This window comes from Mobula birostris, chromosome 5, assembly GCF_030028105.1.
Source record: "Mobula birostris isolate sMobBir1 chromosome 5, sMobBir1.hap1, whole genome shotgun sequence".
NCBI classification, from domain to species: Eukaryota; Metazoa; Chordata; class Chondrichthyes; order Myliobatiformes; family Myliobatidae; genus Mobula; species Mobula birostris.
In genome coordinates this window covers 61743238-61764112 of record NC_092374.1, presented here as the reverse complement: position 1 = coordinate 61764112, position 20875 = coordinate 61743238, and the positions used below count along the sequence as shown (strand labels likewise).

Below are 20875 nucleotides of genomic sequence, written 5' to 3'. Positions count from 1 at the left end.
TTTACAATTTACATTATTTTGTGTGTGAAGAAGACATAAATGAGAAGGGCAGAAGTAGCCTACATGAACAGTTTGGACTATTCTTGGGATAATTTGTTAGGAAAGCACAGAATAGAGCCAGTGATCGGGCCGCAGTTGACCTAGTGCTGCACACTGACGCATGATTAAGTTAATCATGAAGGCACCCCTAAGCAGCAGTGATTGAATTTTATATGTAGTTAAAGTAAGAGAGAATTTTTAAACTTAAAGGATTACTAGGAAGGCATGGAAGCTGAACAACTAAAAAAAACTTGGGTTATGGGATCATCTAGATTAGATGCAGTGGCAGACAATTAAGGAGATCTTCTAGAAAATGCAGATGGATCCATTGCAATGATAAAAGGAGAAAGTCAGTGGGAGGACCTGGTATCCACAGTTAATTAAACATTGCCCATTCTGTTAGCCTGCAACCTATTGTATTTGATTGGTATCAGAATCAGGTTTATTGTCATCATGTGTCATGAAATTTTGCAGCAGCCGTCCAATGCAATACATAATATAGAAGAAAAAACAAATAAATAAATAGATTACAGTATATGTATATTGGATAGATTAAATATCATGCAAAAACAGAAATAACAGTAAAAAACAGTAGCTGTTTCTGAATCGCTGAGTGTGTGCCTTCGGGCTTCTGTACCTCCTGCCTGATGGTAACAATGAGAAAAGGGCATGCTCTGGGCACTGGATGTCCTGCCTTTCTGCAACACCACTCCTTGAAGATGTCCTGGGTACTTTGTAGGCTAGTACCCAAGATGGTACCAACTAAATTTACGAACCTCTATAGCTTCTTTCAGTCCTGTGTAGTAGCCCCTCCCCCCAATAGTTGGGATCACAGAGACATGGCTCCAGGGTGACCAGGGATGGGAGCTCAACGTTCAGGGATATTCAATATTCAGGAGGGATAGACATGAAGGAAGGGGAGGTGGGGTGGTGTTGCTGGTTAAAGAAGAGATTAACGCAATAAGCCAGGAAGATGTGGAATCGATATGGGTAGAGCTGCGTAACACTAAGGGGCAGAAGACGCTGGTGGGAGTTGTGTACAGGCCACCTAGCAGTAGTAGTGAGGTCGGAGATGGTATTAAACAGGAAATTAGAAATGTGTGCAATAAAGGAACAGCAGTTATAATGGGTGACTTCAATCTACATGTAGACTGGGTGAACCAAATTGGTAAAGGTGCTGAGGAAGAGGATTTCTTGGAATGTGTGTGGGATGGTTTTTTGAACCAACATGTCGAGGAACCAACTAGAGAGCAGGCTATTCTGGACTGGGTTTTGAGCAATGAGGAAGGGTTAATTAGCAATCTTGTCATGAGAGGCCCCTTGGGTAAGAGTGACCATAATATGGTGGAATTCTTCATTAAGATGGAGAGTGACATAGTTAATTCAGAAACAAAGGTTCTGAACTTAAAGAGGGGTAACTTTGAAGGTATGATATGTGAATTAGCTAAGATAGACTGGCAAATGACACTTAAAGGATTGACGGTGGATATGCAATGGCAAACATTTAAAGGTTGCATGGAGGAACTACAACAATTGTTCATCCCAGTTTGGCAAAAGAATAAGTCAAGGAAGGTAGTGCACCCATGGCTGACGAAAGAAATTAGGGATAGTATCAATTCCAAAGAAGAAGCATACAAATTAGCCAGAGAAAGTGGCTCACCTGAGGACTGGGAGAAATTCAGAGTTCAGCAGAGGAGGACAAAGGGCTTAATTAGGAAGGGGAAAAAAGATTATGAGAGAAAACTGGCAGGCAACATAAAAACGGACTGTAAAAGCTTTTATAGATATGTAAAAAGGAAAAGACTGGTAAAGACAAATGTAGGTCCCCTGCAGACAGAAACAGGTGAATTGATTATGGGGAGCAAGGACATGGCAGACCAATTGAATAATTACTTTGGTTCTGTCTTCACTAAGGAGGACATAAATAATCTTCCAGAAATAGTAGGGGACAGAGGGTCCAGTGAGATGGAGGAACTGAGCGAAATACATGTTAGTAGGGAAGTGGTGTTAGGTAAATTGAAGGGATTGAAGGCAGATAAATCCCCAGGGCCAGATGGTCTGCATCCTAGAGTGCTTAAGGAAGTAGCCCAAGAAATAGTGGATGCATTAGTGATAATTTTTCAAAACTCGTTAGATTCTGGACTAGTTCCTGAGGATTGGAGGGTGGCTAATGTAACTCCACTTTTTAAAAAAGGAAGGAGAGAGAAACCGGGGAATTATAGACCGGTTAGCCTAACGTCGGTGGTGGGGAAACTGCTGGAGTCAGTTATCAAGGATGTGATAACAGCACATTTGGAAAGCGGTGAAATGATCGGACAAAGTCAGCATGGATTTGTGAAAGGAAAATCATGTCTGACGAATCTCATAGAATTTTTTGAGGATGTAACTAGTAGAGTGGATCGGGGAGAACCAGTGGATGTGGTATATTTGGAATTTCAAAAGGCTTTTGACAAGGTCCCACACAGGAGATTAGTGTGCAAACTTAAAGCACACGGTATTGGGGGTAAGGTATTGGTGTGGGTGGAGAATTGGTTAGCAGACAGGAAGCAAAGAGTGGGAATAAACGGAACCTTTTCAGAATGGCAGGTGGTGACTAGTGGGGTACCGCAAGGCTCAGTGCTGGGACCGCAGTTGTTTACAATATATATTAATGACTTGGATGAGGGAATTAAATGCAGCATCTCCAAGTTTGTGGATGACACGAAGCTGGGTGGCAATGTTAGCTGTGAGGAGGATGCTAAGAGGATGCAGGGTGACTTGGATAGGTTGGGTGAGTGGGCAAATTCATGGCAGATGCAATTTAATGTGGATAAATGTGAAGTTATCCACTTTGGTGGCGAAAATAGGAAAACAGATTATTATCTGAATGGTGGCCGATTAGGAAAAGGGGAGGTGCAACGGGACCTGGGTGTCATTATACACCAGTCATTGAAAGTGGGCATGCAGGTGCAGCAGGCGGTGAAAAAGGCAAATGGTATGCTGGCATTTATAGCGAGAGGATTCGAGTACAGGAGCAGGGAGGTACTACTGCAGTTGTACAAGGCCTTGGTGAGACCACACCTGGAGTATTGTGTGCAGTTTTGGTCCCCTAATCTGAGGAAAGACATCCTTGCCCTAGAGGGAGTACAAAGAAGGTCCACCAGATTGATTCCTGGGATGGCAGGACTTTCATATGAAGAAAGACTGGATGAACTGGGCTTGTACTCGTTGAAATTTAGAAGATTGACGGGGGATCTGATTGAAACGTATAAGATCCTAAAGGGATTGGACAGGCTAGATGCAGGAAGATTGTTCCCGATGTTGGGGAAGTCCAGAACGAGGGGCCACAGTTTGAGGATAGAGGGGAAGCCTTTTAGGACCGAGATTAGGAAAAACTTCTTCACACAGAGAGTGGTGAATCTGTGGAATTCTCTGCCACAGGAAACAGTTGAGGCCAGTTCATTGGCTATATTTAAGAGGGAGTTAGATATGGCCCTTGTGGCTGCGGGGGATCAGGGGGTATGGAGAGAAGGCTGGGGCGGGGTTCTGAGTTGGATGATCAGCCATGATCATAATAAATGGCAGTGCAGGCTCGAAGGGCCGAATGGCCTACTCCTGCACCTATTTTCTATGTTTCTATGTTTCTATAACGAACAGTAATGCGGCCTGTCAGAATGCTCTCCAAGGTACATCTATAGCAGTTTTTGAGTGTTTTTGACATACCTAATCTCTTCAAACTCCTAATGAAACATAGCAGCTGTCTTGCCTTCTTTATAGCTGTATCAATATGTTGGGACCAGGTTAGGTCCTCAGAGATCTTGACACCCAGGAACTTGGCACTGCTCACTGTATCCACTTCTGATCCCTCCACGAGGATTGGTATGTGTTCCTTTGTCTTACCCTTCCTGAAGTCTACAATCAGCTCTTTCATCTTACTGACATTGAGTGCCAGGTTGTTGCTGCGACACCACTCCACTAGTTGGTATATCTTGCTCAATTACGCCCCCTCGTCTCCATCTGAGATTCTACCAACAATGATTGTATCATCAGCAAATTTATAGATGGTATTTGAGCTATGCCTAGCCATACAGTCATGGGTGTAGAGAGAGTAGAGCAGTGGGTTAAGCACACACCCCTGAGGTGCACCAGTGTTAATTGTCAGTGAGGAGGAGATATTATCACCAATCCACACAGATTGTAGTCTTCCGATTAGGAATTCAAGGATCCAAGTGCAGAGGGAGGTACACAGGCCCAGGTTCTGTAGCTTATCAATCAGGATCATTCTCATCCTGTGGCAGCATCAGCAAATATTGAGCCTTTTAAATTCAGAGTAATGTCCAATTGATTTAATTTCAAATCATACACTTGGGAAATGGGCCACTTGTCCATGCCAACAGCAAAGATCCATTTAGACGAATCCTACGGTAATCCCATTTTATTCTCTTCATTTACCCATCGATCTTCCCCTGATTTTACGACTCGTGCACATGAAGGGAAATTTACAATAGACAATTCATCTAGCAGTCCACATACACTGGAGAAAATTGGAGCACCCAAAGAAACACTACAATCACAGGGCATACAGGCAAATTCCCACATGGCACCTGAGGTTAGGGCTGAACTTGGGGCTACGAGGCAGGAACTCTATGAATTGCACCACCGTGCTACCCATCTCTGTGAGTAATCCTCTATTGCCTACTGTCAGTCTGCCCAACAACTCTTTATGTCAGCTATTTTCAATTCTTAAGCCTTTTTTTTCAATCCAACCTGGCACTTCCATGAATTTTACTTCTGTTAACAGATCTGAAGTGACACTTTCTTCCACCAATCTCTTTCACTTGCTCATTTTCACTCTTCTACTATGAATTCCTGGAGGAGCATGAATCTCGAGGTAGTATAATAATTTAGGTACTTTGATAGTAAACCTACTTTGAACTTCTTCAGATGCTTTCTTATAATTCATGAAGAACATTCACTATATTCCCTTCATTAGTGACTACATTAAAACACAGTCTGCCTTTACAATTATGTCTCAACTTTCTTTAATTCACTCAAATCTCCCCAAGTGTCTTCTATTTATTTTAATCTTTAGTAGTTTCTAAACTTAGTGCACCTCTAACGTTAACTAGATTGGCCTGCAGTGGCAAGGAACATCTTTACATCCTTTCATGAATGAAGGCTTCACATTTGCCCACTTTTAAATACTCAAGCACCCTCTCCATTGGGAAAATTGAATGATTATGGCAGACCATTCCACCAGCTCCACCTTGACTTCCATTAGCAACCTAGGATGCAAGCCAACTGGAGCAAGCAAAGCCAGCTTCATCAGTATACCCTGCCTGTCAGTTTCCATCCAATCTATTATCTCTATTCCTGGCTCCTGCTTCAGTGTCATTAGTATCCACTTCCCTAGTAAACAAGTCAAAATACCTATTAAGTAGCTTTGCCTCTAGTCACATATCTTTGCCCCTTGAGTTCCTATTCCATCCCCTGCCCTTTTTGGACTCTGATGTTTTTATTGAAGGTTCTTTCAAAGTCAGGAAAGAGGCATAAAACTTTTTACTTCACAGTAACTTTATTAAGCATAAATGGAACAAAATAAAATTGAACTGGGCAGTGATAGAGATCTGCCAAGCACGTAACTAATTTACGTCACCTCACCTTTCCTGTTCCGGTTCGTACAGCTGCATCATGGCGGCAGCCGTGTTTGGCGGACAGTGTTCATATCGTAAAGTTTACAAAGATCTGCTTCAAATCCTGTAGATAGCTTACTAAGTTTTTATTGAAAAAAATTGATTCACTATGTCAAATTCAAAAGAAACGAAGGGCGTGAAGCACAAAAGAACTGCAAATTTATTTAAAGTTGAATGGCTTAACAAAATAATAGAAACTGCTGCACCAAAAGCTCATGAGGGCATGAACGTTCAGCTACAAGAATTATTTATGTATGATTCGGAAACTGGAGTTACCTGTTTGTATTGTCGTGATGCGAAGGTTGCTGGAGAATTTGCTCGTGGAAAGAAGTGGGATGGTATTTGGAAACTTGACATTTTGAAGTGTCATTTGGCAAGTAAATCGCATTTGGACAGTGTACAAAAGCTCAGGCAACAGAAACCGTCATTACCTGTTACAGGAGTGCTACGCATATTACGGTTGAGTACAGATGAGCAAGAGCGAAAATGACTTAAGTATGTATGTTATTTTGTTGTTACTCTGTGCAGTTTTATGTCAAATATTTTGTAAACCTACATAAACTGTGCCATGTGTGCATTCAGTGCGTACATAGTTTCATCACAGGAAAAAAATTTGCACAACGTAAGATTTTTGCGCACACCGACTACTAAAAATTAATGGGAACATTGGTTGAGGGGTAATAACTGTTCCTGAACCTGCTGGTGTGGGTCCTGGGGTCCTTGTACCTTCATCCTAATGGCAGCAGTGAGATGAGAGTATGGCCTGAATGGTGGGGGGCCTTGATGAAGGATGGTGCTTTCCTCCAAGTAGATGTGCTCAATGGTAGGGAAGGAGTCACCAACGATGGACTGGGCTGTATCCAATACTTCTTGTAGACATTTTTGTCAAAGGCATTGGTGTTTCTGTATCAAGCCATGATGCAGCCAGTTGGTATACTCTGCACCACACATCTACAGGAGTTTGTCAAAATTTCAGATGATATACCAAATCTGTGCAAACTTCTAAATAAGTAGAGATGCTGCTGTGGAGTAATGGAATCATCAGAAGTGACTCAGCAATGGACAGAATATTTAAAGGTTTGAATTTAGGGATTTATCAGTGATATAATTCTAAAGTGTTCAATTCTCTCCTCCAAGATAAGCAGCATCCAAGAGGATGGGAAGAAATTGAGGGAATTAAAGAGCAACAAATGTACCAAGAAGCCAGATGCAAGTTACAAACTATCTTGTGGAAAGTGCAAGACTTACGCATGCAATTCCGATGACATAAGAACCATTGAAGTAAGTCTATATTGAGTAATCTACAACTAATATTGACGTATTCAAATAGTAAGGGTTACAAAATGCTAAGATAAGTGCAACCACATTTAAAATACATGTTCAGTTTCATCTTCCAGACTATCATTTTGGCTGACAGGGAGTAGCACCATTTACAGTTTGCCTACCCAGTCTCTCACTACACTGGTTTGGAAATAGTTCAACATTCCTTCAACATCATTACATCAAGGTTCAGGAACACCCACACAACAAACTACAGGAGTAACTTCACTACAGAAAACATAGTAGCTCAACACTATGCTGCCCCATCATCTCCTCTGTTAGGGATGGACATATCAGATAAGACGTGAAAGAATAGGACCTATCAAATGTGACTGGGAAAGTGTGTATGGAACTGGAGGAAATAGCAAGGGTACTTAATGAATACTTCACTTCAGTATTCACTATGGAAAAGGATCTTGGTGATTGTAGTGATGACTTGCAGCAGACTGAAAAGCTTGAGCATATAGATATTAAGAAAGAGGATGTGCTGGAGCTTTTGGAAATCATCAAGTTGAATAAGTCACCGGGACCGGATGAGATGTACCACAGGCTACTGTGGGAGGCGAGGGAGGAGATTGCTGAGCCTCTGGCGATGATCTTTGAATTATCAATGGGGACGGGAGAGGTTCTGGAGGATTGCAGGTGTTGTTCCTTTATTCAATGAAGGGAATAGAAATAGCCCAGGAAATTATAGACCAGTGAGTTTTACTTCAGTGGTTGGTAAGTTGATAGAGAAGATCTTGAGAGGCAGGATTTAGGAACATTTGGAGAGACAATATGATTAGGAATAGTCAGCATGGCTTTGTCAAGGGCAGGTCATGCCTTACGAGCCTGACTGAATTTTTTGAGGATGTGACTAAACACATTGATGAAGGTAGAGCAGTAGATGTAGTGTATATGGATTTCAGCAAGGCATTTGATAAGGTACCCCATGCAAGGCTTATTGAGAAAGTAAGGAGGCATGGGATCCAAGGGGACATTGCTTTGTGGATCCAGAACTGGCTTGCCCACAGAAGGCAAAGAGTGGTTGTAGATGGGTCATATTCTGCATGGAGGTCAGTGACCAGTGGTGTGCTTCAGGGATCTGTTCTGGAACCCTTACTCTTCGTGATTTTTATAAATTACCTGGATGAGGAAGTGGAGGGATAGGTTAGTAAGTTTGCTGATGACACAAAGGTCGGGGGTGTTGTGGATAGTGTGGAGGGCTGTCAGAGGTTACAGTGGGACATTGATAGGATGCAAAACTGGGCTGAGAAGTGGCAGATGGAGTTCAACCCAGATAAGTGTGAAGTGGTTCATCTTGGTAGGTCAAATATGATAGCAGAATATAGTATTAATGGTAAGACTCTTGGCAGTGTGGAGGATCAGAGAGATCTTGGGGTCTGAGTCCATAGGATGCTCAAAGCAGCTGCATAGGTTGACTCTGTGGTTAAGAAGGCATACAGTGTATTGACCTTCATTAATCATGGGATTGAATTTAGGAGCCGAGAGGTAATATTGCAGCTATATATGACCCTGGTCAGACCCCACTTGGAGTACTGTGCTCAGTTCTGGTTGCCTCACTACAGGAAGGATGTGGAAACCATAGAAAGGGTGCAGAAGAGATTTACAAGGATGTTGCTTGGATTAGGGAGCATGCCTTATGAAAGCAGGTTGTGTGAACTCGGCCTTTTCTCCTTGGAGCGACGGAGGATGAGAGGTGACCTGATAGAGGTGTATAAGATGACGAGAGGCATTGATCGCGTGGATAGTCAGAGGCTTTTTTCCAGGGCTGAAATGGTTGCCACAAGAGGATACAGGTTTAAGATGCTGGGGAGTAGGTACGGGGGAGATGTCAGGGGTAATTTTTTTTTACGCAGAGAGTGGTGAGTGCGTGGAATGGGCTGCTGGCAACGGTGGTGGAGGTGGATACGATAGAGTCTTTTTAAGAGACTTTTGGATAAGGTACATGGAGCTTAGGAAAATAGAGGGCTATGGGTAAGCCTGGTAATTTCAAAGGTAGGGGCATGTTCGGCACAGCTTTGTGGGCCGAAGGGCCTGTATTGTGCTGTAGGTTTTCTATGTTTCTATCATGAATGAATAGATCAAAAACAAAATACTCAAATCTTCCTTCACTGCTTGGAGCTCAATGATTAGTTTGCTCACTTACAGAGTTTTGGAAAACCATTGTGATAGAAGTCCCACTCATCTATGAATAAAATTTTCAACCTACCTGTAATCTGAGACCATAGAAAAGTAGTTCCAGAGGAACAATATCTAACTTGCTAAAACCACTATTTTTAACACTCAGTTGCCGACTACATATGAAGTTTAAGTTGTGCATCCCCATTGGATGTGTGAATTTCTGGGGCTGAGCAATAATTATTTCAGAGGCTTCATATACATCTGATGCCTGGCAAAGCAGTGGCTAAGACGTGTGCTGTAATTTAACCAACTTTGAGGGAGACAGAAGGAAAGTTGAACAGAGGGAAATGAAACTGTGGATACAGTGAGAGAGGCCATAGATCTTTGTGAAAAACCATCATTGGAAGAAAAAAAATAATAGCACTGTATCAGAGAATATGAATTCCAGAAGCATGCACAGTATTGGCATCATGAATGTTATGTCTCATTTGATGGACTGGTAATGATATGGAAAATCTGGTGGATCTAGTGAGCACCTGTTAATCACAATGTGGAAAATCTAACTGGTCCAATACTGAAGAGCACAACCCCAACCATGCAGATCCTCTGCTATGAATAACCTGCCCTCATCTATTGTCACTCTTGCCCTTGCTTGTGAACTGACAGAACCACAGCTCAGCATTGAACCTGGATTGCCTGAGCTGTGATTCTCTGGATATTATTTCTAGCCCTCGCAAATATTAGTCCAACATCACAGAAGATGACCCCTGCAAAATTTTATGATTTTTCACATTTGCGCATTTTCCCTCTGATTATATGGCTTTCAGCTGGGTTACTTTATCTCCTTCTATGAAGTAGTTCAAAGTGGGTAGGTTAGTGGGTTACTGTATATGGGTTACAGGAGAATCAGTGAAGGGAATGTGAGGGGTAAAATCAGATTAGTGTAGCTGGTGCTTGACGGTCAATGTGACCATCAGCCAGTACTCCTATCTCAATGCTGTATCACTGTACAACACGATCATCATGCTGGGCAGAAAAACACAAGCTTTCCAGGATGGGTTAAAGCATTGGAGAAAAGGAATGGTCATTAGGAATATTTCTGATCTCTTTGGATGCATGTAACTATTTCTCAGCAGAATTGCCCAGGCAGTTAAAAGACAGAGTTTTAAGGAACCCAAGTGGGTAGATTAACTTAAAGACAAGAATCCAATTGAATCTTATGTTACGTACCCCGTAACTGGGTTGCCAAACCAGCAGAAATGGATCACTCAGTTGGAGTCTGGATTACTAGAACTAAGAAAGTTTTATTAAAGAAACAAGCAACACAGTAATCGAAAGGATAATAAATGCAACAGTTCAGCAATGATAAACACACCTGTGCACAGAATTAAGATAACAGGATCAATCAAGCTCTATCGTTGTCTAGGGGTAAATGACCAGTTTCAAAGTGACACAAAGTCCAGTTCAATTTAGTTCAGTTCAGTTCGCAGTAATCGTTGCCATGGCGATGGACAGGTGTGGGGGTGAGGAGAGAGAGAGAGCAAAACGAATGAATATTCAACACAGCTTCCACACACAGACCTTCGCAGTCAACTGTCGGGCGAGTCCTTTGTGATGTCATCTGAGATCACCGACCGTGACCCCTCCGTTTCCAGATACGATCGTTTCCCTGCGGTGAACCTGGCACCCAGGCAAGGGTGGACACACACCAGGTTCCCGCCGATCGTGCCTTTCCACCCTATGCGTTTATGGCTTGATCCCGCAATCAGCCGTCCAAAAGCTTCCCACCGACTTGTCAGAGACGCACCGCTTCCAGGGTCTCGTTACCTCGGGTGTCGTGTGTGTCCTGCCTTAGCGAACCTGTCCCTTTTTATCCCCCTGCTGGGGTATCGCCTGTCCATCACTTCAAACAGTTCAGGGTTCAAAGGGGGAGCCGCTCTAGACAGCTCTCCTTCCCCTTCATTACACATCTCCAAATGCTGCTCCATTGTTTTCCTTATCTCTCTCTCTCCTGAAGACAGGTGGCAGACCAACTGCTGATCACACAGGACAGCTAACATCTTATCTATGTGTATTCTTGTCACAGATAAAATAGGCTTGAAGAACCAAGTGGCTTGCTTATGGTAAAGGATGCATTTTTCCACTACAGACATTGACTGTTGACTGTAGCAACAATAACTCCTTGGTAAACAGTAACACAGCTAGTTTCAGAGCAAATCTCCCTCTTCTGGGCAGAACGCTAACTTACTCAGCTTTTTATCTTTAGTTTTTCCACACTGGCTATTTTGTAGTTTTTGAATAAGCTTGCCAATTTAGAGGCTATTACAATTTTATTCCCATGCTTCCTAAACAACAAATTGATTTAGTTTCTGAGCATGAGACGATAGTGAGGCTGTGTCCTCTGGTTCTAGACTCACCCACTGTAGGAATCAGCAAGTTAACCTTTAGGGAATCCTGCACACACCTTTGAGGTTTGAAATTTCTACCTGCTTAGAAAATGGGTGTTGCCTTTATTCCTTCTACAAAAGAGCATGAACCACACACATCCCTACACCGTACTCTATCTCTACTTCTTTCCCATTCTCCCAATCTGTCCAAGTCCTTCTGCAGACTCCCTGCCGCTCCTGAACATATATTTGCATCATCTGCAAACTTGGCCACAAACCCATCAATTTTGTCACCCAAATCATTGACATATAATGTGAAAAGAAACTGTCCCAAGACCAGCCCCTGTGGAACACCTCTAGTCACTGGCTGCCAACCAGAAGAGGCCCCCTTCATTCCGACACTTTGCCTCCTGCCAGTCAGCCAATCCTCATTCCATGCTAGTATCTTTCCTGTAATGCCATGGGCTCTTACCTTGTTAAGTAACCTCAAGTGTAGCATCTCCCTCACTTCTTAAAGAGTGGAATGACATTTGCAATTTTCCAGTCGTCCAGAACCATTCCAGAATCTAGTAATTCTTGAAAGATTATTTACTAATGCCACTACAATCTCTTCAAGTACTCTACCTATTTCAGAATCCGGGGGTGTAGTCCACCTGGTCCAGGTGACTTATCTACCTTCGGCTCTTTCAGCTTCCTAAGCAGCTTCTCCTTAATAATAGCAACTACACTCACTTCTGCCCCGACACGCTTGAATTTCTGCCATATTGCTAGTGTCTTCCACAGTGAAGACTAATACAAAATACTTAGTAAGTTTATCTGCCATTTTTGTCCTCCATTACTGCCCCTTCATTTTCCAGTGGTTCAATATTCTCTCTTACCTCTTGCTTATTCTATATTTCTGAAAAAACCTTCGGTATCCTCTTTGATATTACTGGTTGTCTTACCTTCATATTTCATATTTTTTCAACATTATACTTCACTTAGTTTCCTTCTGTTGGTCTTTAAAAGCTTCCCAATCCCCTAACTTCCCACTAATTTTTGTTCTATGCCCTCTCTTTTGCTTTTATGCTGTCTTTGACTTCCCTTATCAGCCATGGTTACCTCACCCTCCCTTTAGAATACTTCTTCATCTTTGGAATATATCTACCCTTCACCTTCTAAATTGCCCCCCAGTAAGTCCAGCCTTTGCTGTTCTGTTATCATCCGTTCCAGTCAACTTTGGCCAGCTCCTCTCTCATGCCACGAAAATTCCCTTTACTTCACAGTAATAATGATACATCGTGCTTTACCTTCTCCCTCTCAAACTGCAGGGTAATTCTATTATATTATGATCACTAACTCCTAAAGTTCCTTTACCTTAAGCTTCCTAATCAAATCTGGTTCATTACACAACACAACACCCAATCCAGAATTGCCTTTCTCCTATCAGGGTCAACCACAAGTTGCTCAAGAAAGACATCTAGTAGGCATTCTACAAATTCTCTCCCTTGGAATCCAGCATCAACTTGATTTTCCCAATCAACCTGCATAATTGAAATCCTCCATGACAATTCTGGCATTGTCTTTTCTATTTCCCGTTGAAACTTATATCCCACATCATGGCTACTGTTTGGGGGCCTGTATATAATGCCCATGAGGGTTTCTTTTTGCCCTTGTAGTTTATTAACTCTACCCACAAGGATTCTAAATCTCCCAATCCTATGTTATCTCTTTCTAAAGATTTGGTATCATTTTTTACCAATAGAGCCACCCCATCTCCTCTGCCTACCTGCCTGTCCTTTCGATACAAGGCATATGCTTGGATGTTAAGTTCCCAACTATGATCTTCTTTCAACCTTGAATCAGTGATACCCAGAACATCACACTTGCCAATCTCTGAGCTACAAGATCATCTACCTTATTCTATATACTGTGTACATTCAAATATAACAAATTCGGCCCTGTTTTCGTCACTCTTTTCAATTTTGCCCTATGTTACACTTCAGCTCATCCCACTGACTGCAAATTGCCCTATAATCTACCTGTCCTTCCTTCCTCACAGTGTCACTACACACTGCAGCGAATTGTGTATCAAAAGCCCCACCTCAGCCCTATCACTCTGGTTCCCATTCCCCTGCCAATTTAGTTTAAACCCTTCCCAACAGCTTTATCAAACCCCCGAAAGGTTATTGGTCCCCCTTGTGTTCAGGTGTAACCCATCTTTTTTGTACACAGTGTACTTCCCCGAGAAGAGATCTCAATGATCCAGAAATCTGAATGCCTGCCCCCTGCACTGGTTTCTCAGCCACTCATTCTTCTGTACTATCATCCTGCTCCTGCCCTGATGAGCACATGGAACTGGGAGTAATCCAGAGATTACTACCTGAGAGGTTCTACTCTTCAGCCTCTTCCCTAGCTCCTTAAACTGACCTCGCAGGACCTCTTCCCCTTTTCTAACTCTGTTATTGGTGCTAATGTGCACCACAACCTTTGTCTGGCTGCTCAGCGTTTCTCGATTGCAGACCCTCTGAGACATACTGGACCCCAGCACCTGAGAGCCAACACACCATTCTGGCTTCTCTTTCACGGCCACAGAATCTCTTGTCCATCCCCCCATTCAGTCTCCTTTCACTATTGCTCTGCCTGACTTTATCTTTCCCTACTGAGCCTCAGAACTGGCCCCAGTGCCACTGGAATGGCTGCTGCTGTTGTGTCCTAATAGGCCATCTCTCCCTACACCCATGCAGTATCCAAAAAGGTATACTTGTTGCTGAGAGGAATGAAGGACCGCAGGGGAACCCTGCACTAACTGCTTACTCCCTTTACTTCTCCTGGTGGCATTGTAGCAGTGACCACCCCGGTAAAAGTACATGTATGAAGTTTTCAGTCTCCCAGGTGCATCCAGCTCCAGCTCCAGCTGCTTACCTTGTCAGTCAGGAGCTGAAGTTGGGTGTAATTCCAGCAGATGTGGTCATCAAGGGGACCATTACCCTGAAATCCCACATCTAACAGGAGGAGCATTCTACTGCCTGAACTACCAGCCTGCCATCATTTATTATACCTCAAACTTAAGTTCTAGCCTGCACTGTGCTCGTCCAAGCCTGCCAATTCCAACAATGGCTACTTCGCTTAAATCTCACTTTTTATTGGCCATTGCTAAGTTACTATTAACGCAAGCAATCTCTCACTCTGCAGATAAGTAAATCACTGCAGATGAGCAGACAGCTATTTTATAGAATAATCTTCATATTGTTTGCCTTATCTGCGTTAGTGGAATATCTACAAGCCTGTATCCCTTCCAAGTACTTTCTACTTAAGTGTTCTCTTCATCCTGTGGAAACCTGTACGTCAATAGTATATTTCACACAAAGGAATTGGGAGGACGTTTATTTTATATCAGCAGTCTTCAATAACCAGAAATGTAATAATGACCGAGGGTTAAATTCTAGAATGGATGCTTATTGCAATTAATGATCAATTTATGTGAAAAATATTTTTCTTTCAGGACGCACATCACGTAGTTATTGACAAAACCTTCTCGAACCGCTATCAAACTCGACCTCACAGAAACCCAAAAAACTGTGGCTCAATGCAGAAGAGAGAGAAATTGCACTGCAAGGACTGTGGACATGACTGGGGGATCACTGCAAATTTCAGCTTATTTAAAGATCTACCAGTAATTAAAATTGAGAGTTTTGTTCTCCAAAACATCAAAACTGGTGCTCCGGCTATTGTAAGGAAATGGAAGGATGCACCATTTTCAATCAGCAAGTTTGAAGGTACTGAAATTTGTCAGGACCTATAAATAAGATCTGAAACCATCAATTTCCTTATTAGATGATCCTTCATTAAACATAAAGATGTCACCCATAACAGAAGTTTGATACACTTTCCAATTTAGAAACAGAATCATGTTTATCATCACCGGCATGGGTCATGAAATTTGTTAACTAAGCAGCAGCTCAATGCGGTACATGATAACATAGAAATGAAAAAAATCAATTCAATCACAGCAAGTATATTTATGTATTTTGAATAGATTCCAAATAGTGCAAAAACAGAAATAATATATTTTAAAAAGTGAGGTAGTGTCCATGGGTCCATTGTCTGTTTAGTTGTATGGCAGAGGGGAAGAAGCTGTTCCTGCAATTTAGCTGCAAAACCAATCAGGAGCACAGTTAGAAATTTCATTCAGCACTTGGCCATCAGGAGTCAATTTTTGAAATGATCTGAAGATTCAAATCTTTACTACAAAGCAATGTAAATACTTACGTTTGTACTTTCCAGTTATAAGCCTGAATTTGCACTGGTAGATATATCAGAACATGGTTCAGAAACCAAGATATCATGTAGTCATTTTGATAAAATCTTGCTGTGGCAATCATACACTTTGTTATTGAATAGTAGAGGAAGTATTTTCATTCTGGTTGCACAAATAAATGAAAGCTACTAATAAATGTATTCCAGGTTTCAACTTTTTTAAGAACCTAGAAGTGGTGAGCATGTGCAGCTTATAGCCATGGGGAGTTAGAAACGTAGAAAACCTACAGCACATATGAAGCTGGGCCAAACATGTCCTTACCTTAGAGCTACCTAGGCTTACCCATAGCCCTCTATTTTTCTAAGCTCCAAGTACCTATGGTTGAGGCAAATAACCTGTTCGGTGGAACCCAAATCATACCGACCCTGGGCGTTATGAAAGATGGCCTTCTCACTGCTGAGTCACGTGGCTGTTAGCAGAGTCAGCTAACAAGCCAGGTTTGTATACCAGCTCGGTGAAAGGGTTGCATGTCTATTTCCCTCCACAGATTTTATCTGACCCACTGGACTCTTTGCTCCAGATTTCAGCATCTGCTGGTTTTCATGTCTCTGTGGAATTATAGGCTAGCTTGTCATATTTCTATGCTGTAGACCCAAGAGAAAGTGCTTGACTCAAATATGTAGGGCAACTTTTTAAGTTTTAGCAATTATATTTGTACAAGAGTCATTTAGAATTTAGAGGTATATTGAATTTTCTATGCTGCATCATCGAACAATTATAATGCACAAATGACAAATTACGGTGTTGTAACTTAATGAAAACATAGGTATGTGCAGTGCAGCATGATAATTCTCCAAGACAAAAGCCATGCCATCCTTTGAGGCAGTGTATTCCAAACAAAGACAGCTTAACAGGAGGACTGAAAGTGTAGGGTGGTACTGAGAAACACAAGGAGTATAAAATATCACTGGCAAACAAGGTCAAAGAAAATACCTTAAGCATTTTTAGGTACATTAGGGACATGAGGGTGAGCAGAAAAAGTGTAGGCCTCATTAAGGGCCAAAGGAGCAATCTATTCATAGAGCCTGAAGGCCTATGTAAAGTCTCCAATGATTATTTTTCACCTGTACTCACTGTGAAAAGAGTATAGTTGGGGAATTCATGTGGAGGGTTCGTGAAATTCTATAAAACTAGCGTTGAAAAGGAGGAAGTATTGGATGCCTTGGGCTGAAAGGTAGTTAAATCCCCAGTATCAAATGACATGTTTCCCAGGTTCTGTGGGAGCAAGGGAGAAAACTGCTGGGGCCCTGAGAGACTTTTAAATCAGTGAAATGCCAGAGCACGCAGAACTGCAAATGTGGAGGCTATATTCACAAAGGTCAATGAGAGTAACCCAGGTAATTACAGGTCAGTGGTTCTAATGCTAATGAAAGGGAGGTAATTGGAAAATAAAATTCTGAAATACACTTGGAAAGGCATGGCTTTATTAGGAAAGGATACCATCTGACCGGTTCGATTGAATTTTTCCAAAGAGATAGTGTCTTTGAAGACAGTGATGGACCTTAGTAAGGTCTATGCTTGGCAGAGTGGAGTTACATCTCTACCAAAGACAGTGTAAGGCACTCCCTCCGCTAGCCTGTGGGTCACCCTTGGACAAGGTGTAGCACCTGCTTAGCACCCAGATCAGCAACACATGAAGCCACGGAAGCAGGTGGTGGATGGCCGTATGAGCAGCTGATGCATATAACAAGTTCTGGCTTTGCAACCACTGATGCCAGGCAGACACCTTTCACGAGTATTGATAATGGCTGGGGTCACCAGCCTTGTAAAAACACTGCCCAGAAGGTGGCAATGGCAAACCACTTCTGTAGAAAGATTTGCCAAGAACAATCATGGTCAAGATAATGAATGAGTAAGATCTGATTAGTCCAAAGGTTAGAGTCACGGGATCCATGGCATGGTGACAAATTAGATCAAAAATCAAAAATTTTGAATATACAACAGTAAATGGTATTCTAGGGAATACTGAGGAAAAAAGGAACCTTGGTGTTAAGTTTCCAATTGGATAAGGTGATTAAAGGAGGCATGCAAGATACTTGCTGGAATATAGAATATAACAGCAGAGAGGTTATGGTACAGTTTTTATAAAATATTAATAAGGTCACAGTTAGAGTAGTGCACAAGACCATAAGATATAGGAGCAGAATTCAGCCATTCAGCCCATCGAGTCTACTCTGCCATTTCAGCATGACTGATCCATTACTCTCAGTTCTAATCTGCTGCCCTCTCTCCGTATCCCTTCATCCTCTGGCTAATCAAGAATCTATCAACCTCTGCTTTAAATATACCCAATGACTTCGTGTCCACAGTCGTCTGTGGCAACAAATTCCAGATTCACCAGCTAAAGAAATTCCTCCTCATCTCCACTCTAAATGGAGGTCCCTCTATTCCAGGGGTTTCCAACCTGGGATCACAGACCTCTCAAAGTTAATGTAAGGCACAATGGCATAAAAAAGGTTGGGAACTCCTGCTCTATTCTGAAGCTGTGTCCTCTGGTCGTAGACACCCCCAACCATAGGAAACATCTTCTCTGCATCCACTCTGCAAAGGCCTTTCAACATTTGATAGGTTTCAATGAGATCCTCCCTCATCCTTCTGAATTCCTGTGAGTACAGGCCCAGAGTTCTGGCTGCCATACTATAGGAATGATGTGCTATTGACTGGACAGGATATTGAGAAGTTTCACTGGAATCTTGCCTAGAATGATGTGTTTAAATTTCTAGGGGAGATTGGACAGGTTGGGGTGGGGGGGGGGGGGCTGTGCTCCTGATGGACAGATATTACATTTATGGGGGCATCAGTGGAGTAGATAGCAGAGATGTGTGAAGTGAGAGGGCATAAATTCAAGGTAAGGGGCAAGAGGGAATGAGAGGCAGTCTTTTCACACTGGAGTGCTGGAATCTAGAAAGTACTGCCTGAGGGGGTGATAAAGACAAAGGCTCTGCCAACATACAAGTATCTTGAAGAGGGCTTGAATCACCAATGTGTAGAATCTGCAAGCCAGGTATTGGAAAACGATATTACCATAGTGGGAACTTAACAATCAGTGAACCAAAGGGTGCGTTAGACCATTAGATTCAGCAAGGCTATCCTATTTCTGTCAAAGAATACCCAATGAACTAGTATTTGTCATTTCTCATGTTTCAGGACATAATAGTTTATACTATGCATTATTCATCAATCCAAAAAAAACAGCAAACATCAACAGAAATGTTCCTACAACCAGCAAAATATTATGTCCTCAGACAACATCATTTGCAATTTGTCCTTTGTAAGGAGCTCAAAGAAAAAGAATGCTACTGCATCTTAAAATCAGGTTTTTTAGAGGTGCAGCCACCTGAAGGAAATCTTATTACACAGCAGATACATTCCTACAGATGGTGCATTTTAGTAACAACCATCAAGTCTAGATGCCACAGATTAAATTTAAAGTTGTATGTGTAAAATAAAGAAAAGGTTCAATGAGGTGGGGGGGGGGGGCATAGTAGCATAGTGGTTAGCACAACGCTTTACAGTACAGGCGATCCAGATTCAATTCCCAATGCTGCCTGTAAGTAGTTTGTATATTCTCCCCGTGACCATGCGGGTTTCCTCTGGGTGCTCTGGTTTCCTCCCACAGTCCAAGGACGTACCAGTTGGTAGGTTAATTGGTCTTTTAAACTGTCCCATGATTAGGCCAGGATCAAATCAGGAGATTGCTGGGCAGCGTGGTTCAAATGGCCAGAAAGGCCATCCACGCTGTATCTCAATTAAAAATAACACATTCAGAATACTTGAAACATAACCTTGTGGGTCCTAATTTGTAAAATTTAGTCTATGGGTGGAAGTTAGCTGAGGAGGTGAAATATTATGAACAGGATAAACCAGGAGTCCATGGAGAGGGGCAGATCAGTAGCGTAGTGGTTAGCACGAAGCTTTACAGTGCCAGCAACCCAGGTTCAATTCCCGCAGCTGATGCAAGGAGTTTGTTAGTTCTCCACGTGACCATGTAGGTTTCCTCCAGGTACTCCGGTTCAATTCCCGCCACTGCCTGTAAGGAGTTTGTTAGTTCTCCCCGTGACTGTGTAGGTTTCCTCCAGGTACTCTGGTTCAATACCCGCCGCTGATGTAAGGAGTTTGTTAGTTCTCCACGTGACCGTGTAAGTTTCCTCCAGGTACTCTGGTTCAATACCCGCCGCTGATGTAAGGAGTTTGTTAGTTCTCCACGTGACCATGTAGGTTTCCTCCAGGCACTCTGGTTCAATACCCGCCGCTGATGTAAGGAGTTTGTTAGTTCTCCCCGTGACTGTGTAGGTTTCCTCCAGGCACTCTGGTTCAATACCCGCCGCTGATGTAAGGAGTTTGTTAGTTCTCCACGTGACCGTGTAAGTTTCCTCCGGGTGCTCCTGTTTCCTCCCACAGTTCCAAGGACGTACCAGTTGGTAGGTTAATTGGCCATTGTAAAAGTTGCCCTGTGATTAGGCTAGGCTTAAACTGGGGGTTGCTGTGTGGCACGGTTCAAAGAGCTGGAAGGGCCTACTTTGCGCAGTATCTTAATAAATAAAAAAATTAAAATTAAATATTGCAGCTCCTTTAAGAAGACTTATTTTCCCAATACAAAAATGATTAATTTTGTTAGATCACATACAAATTTTTAGGGACATGCTCATCCATATCTCTGTAACTTCTCCACCTTGTATTCCTGTAAGATCAGTGTTCCTTCAGTTCTGACCTATTCAGCATTCTGGAAGTTAACTGCTCTGCTATTGGTAACTATTTAAGCATTAAGCTTGGAATTTTATCCCAACCCTTTCTGCCTCTCCTTTAAAGTTCTTCTTACAACAGACCTCTTTAGCCAAGCTTTTGATCACCTGTCTTTACTGGTGTTGTCTTGTGTCAAAACTTTGTCTACTAACTCTCCTATAATGAAGCTCATGGGATTTTAGTCTGGTAAAGGAATAGGAGAGTTCTTGGTGAATATGGGTGGGAAGGCAGGGCTAAATAAGCAGAAAGGGCATGATCAGCTATTAGCTTTTTTCCCTACATTTCTTTTC

The 20875-nt window shown here is 42.4% G+C and overlaps 1 protein-coding gene across 1 annotated transcript in view; it reads left to right on the top strand.

The window, feature by feature from the left end:
* The window catches only part of rigi (RNA sensor RIG-I), an 82697-nt gene extending 66708 nt beyond the window's left edge, over nt 1–15989 (top strand). The window contains exons 17-18 of the mRNA XM_072258146.1: nt 6849–6992; nt 15027–15989. Coding sequence (XP_072114247.1) covers nt 6849–6992; nt 15027–15326 — 444 coding nt within the window. The 3' untranslated portion in view covers nt 15327–15989. The remainder of the gene's footprint in view (nt 1–6848; nt 6993–15026) is intronic.
* Nucleotides 15990–20875: the final 4886 nt, after the last annotated feature.